Source organism: Gekko japonicus, unplaced genomic scaffold, assembly GCF_001447785.1.
Source record: "Gekko japonicus isolate JY-2015 unplaced genomic scaffold, Gekko_japonicus_V1.1 scaffold13, whole genome shotgun sequence".
NCBI lineage: Eukaryota > Metazoa > Chordata > Lepidosauria > Squamata > Gekkonidae > Gekko > Gekko japonicus.
In genome coordinates, this window is record NW_015172553.1 from 788,879 (window position 1) to 797,586 (window position 8,708).

Genomic DNA, 8,708 nt, shown 5'->3' on the forward strand with positions numbered 1-8,708 from the left:
AACGGAAGCTGGAGAGCGATCCTGGATCTAAAGTTCCTGAACAGGTTCGTTCGGCTGAGACATTTTCGCATGGAAACCCTCCGGTCCATAACAGAGGCCCTTCATCCGGAGGAGTTCATGACCTCCATCGACCTCACGGAGGCGTACCTGCACATGCCCATATTCACCGGGCACAGGCGCTTCCTCTGATTTTTCGCCCAAGGACAGCACTGGCAATTCAGAACCCTTCCCTTCGGGTTATCAACAGCCCCCAGGGTCTTCTCCAAGATGTTAATCCATCCAATCGTTCGACTGAGGGAGAGCGGCATACATGTCCATCCGTACTTGGACGATCTCCTGATTCGCTCGCCTTCTCTTGTGAGGTCAGCGTTAGACACCAAGGCAACCATCCACTGTCTACAGTCCCACGGATTTTTAGTCAATCTACAGAAAAGTTGCTTACACCCGTCACAGTCAATAGAACATCTCGGAGCCATATTGGACACATCCCAGAACTCTACGTTCCTACCGATGCCCAAGGCGGAAAAGATCAGAGCTTTGTGCAAGCAGATTGTCAAGAGCAGGCGATCCCTTCTTATGACCCTGGCCAAGCTGATGGGCCTATTCATCTCGTGTATAGACATGGTTCCGTGGGCGCGACTACACTCCAGATCGATGCAACAGTTCCTGAGGCCTTTTCAATCCAAAATCATGAGACGACAGGACATTTCATTGGAACTACCTTACAAGATAAAGACCAGTCTTTTATGGTGGACCAACATTCACCATCTGCTACGAGGCCGGGTCTTTTACGTAGCGGAATGGAAACAGATTGTCACGGACGCCAGCCTCCAGGGTTGGGGCGCAGTTTACCACGATTCTCCAATGCAAGGTATATGGTCAAAAGAGGAAAGCAAACTGCCGATAAATGTATTGGAACTGAGGGCCATCAGACTGGCTCTGTTGTATTTCCATCATCAAGTAAAGGGATCCCACGTCCTGATAAGGACGGACAACATCACAGCAAAATCGTATATAAACAAGCAGGGAGGCTCCAGGTCTCCACGACTGAGCCACGAGGCAGCCATACTTTTTCTCTGGGCAGAGACCAACTTGGCCTCCATCAGAGCAGAACACATAAAGGGGGCCCTAAATTATCAAGCGGACTGGCTCAGCAGGTTTCGTATTCAGGAAGCCGAGTGGTCTCTGAAGCGGAGCATTTTCTATCTGATAGCGAACACCTTCGGCATGCCAGATGTGGACCTCTTCGCTTCACCAAACAACTTTCAAGTGATTCGTTACTTCACCAGATTCCATCATCACAAAGCAGAGGGAACGGATGCCCTAGTATTGCAGTGGCCACAGGGCTTGATGTTTGCATATCCTCCAACTCCGGTTCTTCCCAAACTTCTGAGGAAGATAAGAGAACACAAGGCAGAAATCATCCTTGTAGCTCCTTATTGGCCCAGAAGGCTGTGGTTCGCAGAAATTCAAGCTCTATCGATCCTTCCTCCTCTACGGTTACCAGTGTCGCCAGACATGTTATCACAGGGACCGGTTTGGCATCCGGATCCAGAATGGCTTCATCTGACCGCATGGCGGTTGAGAGGGACGGACTTCTCAAGTTAGGTTATCCAGAGGGGGTAACGGATACGATCCTGGCATCCAGAAGGCAGTCGACGTGCAGGATATATAATACTACCTGGAAGGCTTTTGTACATTGGGCCAGAAGGAAATCTGTTGATCCTCTCAAGCCACACTTTCGAGAGATCCTTTCCTTCCTACAGGACGGCCACGATTCAGGTCTGAAGGCGTCCACCCTTAGAAGGCAAGTTGCAGCCCTCTGAACAGTCTTACCTTTGGTGAAGGATTGTCCACTGTCTGGCATCCGCATATCAAGCGTTTTTTGAAAGGTGCATCACTTAAGGACCCACCTGTTTGCCACAGATTTCCCACTTGGAGGCTGAATGTGGTTCTTAGCGCTTTAACAAAGCCTCCTTTTGAGCCGATCATGGAAATTTCTCTAAAATGGCTTAGAATGAAGGTCCTCTTTTTGGTGGCTGTAACATCAGCCCGCAGGGTGTCGGAACTGGGAGCACTCTCAGTTAATCCTCGGCTCTGTTCTTTTCATAAGGATAAGGTCGTACTGTTGCCTGACCCTACTTTCCGTCAGCCCCGAGTGTGTCGGAACTGGGAGCACTCTCAGTTAATCCTCGGCTCTGTTCTTTTCATAAGGATAAGGTCGTACTGTTGCCTGACCCTACTTTCCGCCCAAAGGTCAACTCCAAATTCCACAGATCCCAGGAGATTTGCCTTCCTTCCTTCTGTCTGAAACCATTGCATCCGCAGGAGAGGATATAGCATACTCTGGATGTACGGAGGCCGTTGAAAGTTTTTCTACACCGCACCAGTCCTTTCAGGAGGACATTGGAGCCAAAAATCCTAACTATAAATACACGTTGATGGGGTCTGAACTGGCAGAGACAGATCAAGAGAGAGATCTTGGAGTTGTAGTAGATAACTCACTGAAAATGTCGAGACAGTGTGTGACTGCAATAAAGAAGGCCAATGCTATGCTGGGGATTATTAGGAAGGGTATTGAAAACAGATCAGCCAATATAATAATGCCCCTATATAAATCAATGGTGAGACCTCATTTGGAATACTGTGTGCAGTTCTGGTCACCACACCTTAAAAAGGATATTATAGCTTTGGAAAAAGTGCAGAAAAGGGCAACTCGAATGATAAAAGGGTTGGAACACTTTCCCTATGAGGAACGGTTAAGGCGCTTAGGGCTCTTTAGCTTGGAGAAACGACGACTGAGGGGTGACATGATTGAGGTTTATAAGATTATGCATGGGAAAGAGCAGGTAGAGAAAGAGGTACTTTTCTCCCTTTCTCACAATACAAGAACCCGTGGGCACTCCATGAAATTGCTGAGCGGTCGGGTTAGAACGGATAAGAGGAAGTACTTCTTCACCCAAAGAGTGATTAACACTTGGAATTCACTGCCACAGGAAGTGGTGGCGGCTACAAGCATGGACGGCTTCAAGAGGGAATTAGATAAGCATATGGAGCAGAGGTCCATCAGTGGCTATTAGCCACAAGGTATAGATAGGGACTCTGGGGCAAGTGATGCTCTGTCATCTTGGTGCTTGGGGGGGGTCAACAGTGGGAGGGCTTCTAATGTCCTGGCCCCACTGGTGGACCTCCTGATGGCACTGGTATTTCTGGCCACTGTGGGATACAGAGTGTTGGACTGGATGGGCCTTTGGCCTGATCCAACATTGGCATCTCTTATGTTCTTATGTTCTTCTCCTCTGAGATAACGGAGGACATCTTGGGCCCTCCCTTTCATCGTCTTCTTTGCTAATATTCTAAGTTTTTTCTGTATTAATACTTCTTTTGTCTTTGGCTCAGAGTAGTCCTTCCTGTCTTCACTTGAAAATTCCTATAGTAGTATTTGTTGACCCTTTGGGGGACTGTTTGTTATTTGCAATAGTTATGGTTAATGATGGTTTTATAGTGTTATTTACAAGGGTTACTGCTCATTGGAGTCCCGAAACTGGAAGCTGAAGGGCATTTCCTACTACTGGACAGGAAGTGAAGTTCTTTGTTCCTGCCTCCCTAAGGAAGGGGTCGGAAACACCCAGCAAGATGTCCTCCGTTATCTCAGAGGAGAAGGACCCTTCACGGTAAGTACCAATGGCCCGTTTTATTAATTGATTGATCAACTCAGTAAGTACGTGCTGGCTAGGCAACATGGAAACATAGGAGGAAGATGAAGTTAAGAATTGCTTTATCTTGCTTTCGTCATACATACTCATGAAAAGTAAGCTGTGTCAAGCAATCAACTGAAGGCTTGAGCATGTGCTGAAGAGACTGTTGCAGGAAGAAGTTGGAGTGAATCCAGCTACTCTGCTTAACAAAGTTTGATGCCTTCTTCCAGCGTAAGGAGCTTTCCTTCAACTTAGGCTCTTCCTTTAAAGGACTTTTAGATCTATTCTCACTGAAAGTAACAGAACTGTTATTCTTAAAATGTGGACCATCTGGCCAAGAGGAGCTCAGAGCACCACAGGGCAGAAGAACCAGAAAGATACCATTCTGTGCCCCAAGAAACCAAGTTTCTGTGCTTTTCAATGCAGCAGGAGCAGAGTGAGGCATAACTGTGGATGTCTGACTGCCTTCCCTGAGAAGACCTAACCCAATTATATTCTTCACCACCCAAGTGAACAGCTGGCCATCCTGTAGCTTTCAGCTGTTACAACTGATGCCAATGGGGGGAGTAACATAATTATTTTTTTATACTAAACGTTTTTATTTATTGTTAAACAGCATAAATGCATTTTTAGCATATTCCTAATTCAACAAAAGTGTTCCATGCGCCTTGGTGTTTAGTCATGCCGGCCACATGACCATGGAAACGTCTTTGGACAGCGCTGGCTCTTCGGCTTTGAACTGGAGATGAGTACTTTACCTTTACTTTTTAGTTCAACAACACTTATAGAGGGTCCAACATATTAGTGGAGTATACAACTCAGGGACTGTGAAGAAATCTTTCTCTGGGTGAACAGCAGATGTAAATAAAGAACTCTCAACTTCCTTTAAGTCCAAATATTTCATCTTCCTATTACAGCTATGTTCTCTTCCAATATTGGCAGCAAGCACAATTTTTCTCAAAATTCAGGTGTCTGGATCTAGATTTTAGATTTCAGGTGTATCCTCATCTTTCATACTCCAAAATGAAATCAACCACATAAAGAGGAAGATCAAAAACATTCTGATGAGTGCTTTGATCAAGAACACAGTGGTTTGCCTACAGGATCTTTAAATCTTAAATGCAATTGAACTCTACAAACAGGGCAACACTGAAGGTTTCAGTATCTGGGTCACTGAGGGTTAGGCTTACCAAGTCCCCCCGGGGGGTGGGGAAACCCCCGCCCCAGAGGCCCGTTACCCACCGCCGGCAGGTTGGGCCCCGGGGGGATCCCCACCCCCAAAGCACGTGACATGCCCGGCGTCAGCACGTCACCTAAAGTGACGCAGCCACGCCAGGCGTGCCGGGGGCGGGGCCGCAGTCATCCAAGGGGAAAACTCTCTGTTTTCCCCTTGGATGACTGTGGCCCCACCCCCGGCGCGCCCAACGCGGCCGTGTCATTTCCGGGAACGAGGCTGGAGTCCCCCGCTGTGCATACAGCGGGGACTTGGTAACCCTACTGAGGGTAATTTCATCAAGAGGGCTCTGCTTCCTTATGGATATCCTACAAATATTAGCCATCTACAGAGATATCATTGTCCTCAACAAAAGGAAACAGAGTTGGGGATCTTGCTGCAGGTTAGCGAGTAATTTTAAAGTAGCTTAATTTACATAAGAGAAGCCAATGTTCGATCAGGCTAATGGCCCATCCAGTCCAACAGTCTGTTACACAGTGGCCAAAAATACCAGGTGCCATAAGGAGGTCCACCATCTTGGAAAGCCTTCAACAATACAATACCATGTTTAGGTTTAACTGCCAAAGCCAAAATAGACCTTCCACTTAGCCTGTGCTTATACTGTGTTATCCAAATAGCCTGCCAACACTACAGGAGAGCAACTCTGAGTATTTTACTTACCGGTAGTGTGAAGAAAGCAGGATGCTTTGGTTCATCCTCATATTTGCCCTCTGTTGGGCTTCCCGCTTCTACAGATTTAGAAGTAGTGTTCTTGCCAATCCCCATTGTTTCCCAAAATGTTCAGGAAACTAACAGTTACTGAAGTTGTCAGTACAGGAGATGGAGTTTTCAATAAAAAAGATAGCACCTCCAACAGTCAGAAGAGCATCATGGTATTCACAATGCAGCATTAGGTTGTGTAAGTAATCGTGGTTTCTATGATATCTGGAAATGAAACAAAAGGAAACCAATAAAATATTTTTGCCGCATGATTCTACAAGAGACAGATAAAATATTCCGTTATTAACCTCAGTGCAAGTCAAGGTTATGGCAAGTTTATTATATTAAAAACTTCTCCCAATTAGCAACTTTTACCCACAGAACTCAGCTACTTTTGTCTAACCCCTCCCTCACATCTAGGGATGGGTGCGCCTGGCAACCATCAGGTTAACAGTGGACCCGCACTGCTCAGCTGTTAGGTTTAAATGACTCAAACAACCAAACCAGACAAAAGTCGAGTACATGTTCGGGGGCTCTGAACCAAGCCAGATTTGTGCTGAATTTTCGCTCGTGAACTGGTTTCTGCCCATTCCTACTCACAATAGAGCTGGAAAAACCATTTTTTAATTCTTGCAACAGGAATCCAAAATAATTCTTCAGCTGTATATAGGAGTGATGCCTAGATGCTCAAATACCTCTTTCTCTGTAGCTTTCAACTTATCCTTTTAAACTATGACTAAGCATGTATAACTAAACCGAACACACCTTCTCCCCCATCTTCCTTGCCTCTCTCTTTTGCCTTTCCAGTAGCTGAAGTTTAGATTGTAAACTCTTCAAGGAAGGGACCAGTATGAATTGTTATTTATAAGGAGACACGATGCTATAATAAATTACTAAGAGAACTGACAGGTTAGTTGTACAGAAGCTTAAAAACCATGTAAAGACAGAGCTAGTCCTACTAAGACAACCGGGTTAATTAAGAGTAGTAAGCCTGATGCAGGTACACTGTTAGTCCAACCCTGGGATGATTTACATTACAACTGTTTATAGGTGGCCTGAGGGAAAAAACCTGAACAAGGCTGACTCAATTCCCACATGAAGACAGAAGATGGAAATAAGCCATTCATTTGTTAATATTCCCTAGCAGAACAATGTAGCAGGCACTAAGTTTTATCACGTGCTACCCTGAATATTCTTAATTATAAAATAAAATTTCAAAAGTCCAATATTAAGAGAAAGAAACTAAAGCTTTGGTCCAATGAAAAATGCCGTAATTTTAGACAGATGAAATAGAATACCTCATTAAACCAGAAGAAGCTCTCATGGGCCAAAAAACAAACAAAAAAAGATCTGCTATATTCAAGTTCTTTGTATATAGGCACATTTGTACAGCCTATAGGGAGAGTTTTACAAGGAAAAAAAGAAGCTGATTTAAACAAAAAACAATCCAAATTGTTCCAGAGGCTAAGCAGCATTTTAGGGTGTGCATTCTAATTCAGCTACTGAGCTTGATCTACACAATTTTTTCTCCAGTTACCTCAAGCCCTCCTACAATAAACTGCCCCATAAAGTACCACTCCTTCCACAGCTATGGCCAGATACGTCACCCTCACTTGATAACTCAGTTTACACTGCCTCTTCTGTCTTATTCTTGCATAACCAGGTAAACAAAATTCTCTCCGCTGCTAAACAGATCTTTATCCAATAACAGCTTCATTTTATATTCACTTAAGGTCAGAACCCTAATGTGAGGCCTGCCAGTCTTTCAATAAACTTAACATGAGGTTAATATTGAAGCCTACAGTTTGCTATGAAGACACACAAAAAAATTATTCCTCTAAAACCCTGAGGGGGATAAGACTATCCATTAATGCAGCTACTGCTGTAGGCAATAAAGAATCTATATATCTGGACTTCTGGTTTATGGCAACACGCTGGCAGATGCACCTCCCAGACCTCCCGGGGTGTGTGATCTGTGCGCTGGCAGTTTGGGGGGGAGGGTGCGATTGTTCATTATCCCCCCGGAGCCTTTGTGAAAGGCTCCTAGCCATGGGGCTTCTGAGGGGTGGCCTCTTTGCCAGCACGATGCTAGGGAATTGAGGTGCTCTTCCGCCCTGACGGTCCTGCCGCTATGCGTCCAAATGGAATTAGAGCCGCTGACCGGGACACGCATTTTGAGTGAGGTCTTATGACCAACAACGAACAGTGAGTCGAGTGAAAGCGAAATACCGGCGACTTAGAAAGAAAGTCCCCCCCTGAGAATGGCAAGAAAAGCGCGCGGGAGAGGGGCCCCTCCCATATGCATGAACTAAAAAGCGATTTAGCAAGGGGGGTCTGTACAGGATTAGCCCACCCAGGCCAGTCCAGGGATGAGAGGGAATCCTGTACTTTTCAGTACATTAAACAACAAACCACGAGATGGTCTATACCCTCTCTGGTTTCCAGACAATTTGCCACCAGAACCTCTTTTCACTAGTCCCTGCTTTTCCTAAGGGAAGAGGTTCCAAACCCTTAGTTGGCATCTGGGACAGAACACATTAGCAACTCAATCCAGAGATGCACACTTTTACTCTTGCAAAGGTAGCTTAAGTGGTCAGGGTTAGCCACAAGATTTAGCCTTGGAGTTCAAGTTACAACACCAGAGACAAATTAGCAATAAGAAGGATCTTTATTCAGTACAGAGCTTAGCAACAGACTATCAGAGATTACTGAAAACAAGAAAAACCTATGGTTCTTTGCCTTAACTACATATTAAAGATCCATAGTTACCAATTCAGGAACATCCAACAGTCCAGAATAGTCCAAGGGATTTTGAAGGGAAATCCCATCTTTGCACACCCATGTGCTCCAAGTCACCAAGCAGGTCTTTGTTTTCCAAGAGACAGCATTTCAGGTGCAATAAAACAGGCAGCAAGAGCCTCAGAGCTAAGAGAACAAGAGACTCGAGAACAAGAAGAAGAGACTCACTCCCATAGGGATCAAACAATTATACCCCAATGTAATCATGATTAGCCGTGGCCATTCGGCCAATTGCGAGTGGGCATGAGTGTGCCCAATTGTTGGTTGCCATGGTTGCT

The 8,708-nt window shown here is 45.3% G+C and overlaps 1 protein-coding gene across 1 annotated transcript in view; it reads right to left on the reverse strand.

Moving 5' to 3' along the window:
• Window positions 1-5,697, reverse strand: part of SLC23A2 (solute carrier family 23 (ascorbic acid transporter), member 2) — a 60,645-nt gene extending 54,948 nt beyond the window's left edge. Inside the window, exon 1 of the mRNA XM_015421112.1 lies at window positions 5,593-5,697. Within this exon, the coding sequence (XP_015276598.1) occupies window positions 5,593-5,697 (105 nt within the window). The remainder of the gene's footprint in view (window positions 1-5,592) is intronic.
• Between the last annotated feature and the right edge of the window lie 3,011 nt (window positions 5,698-8,708).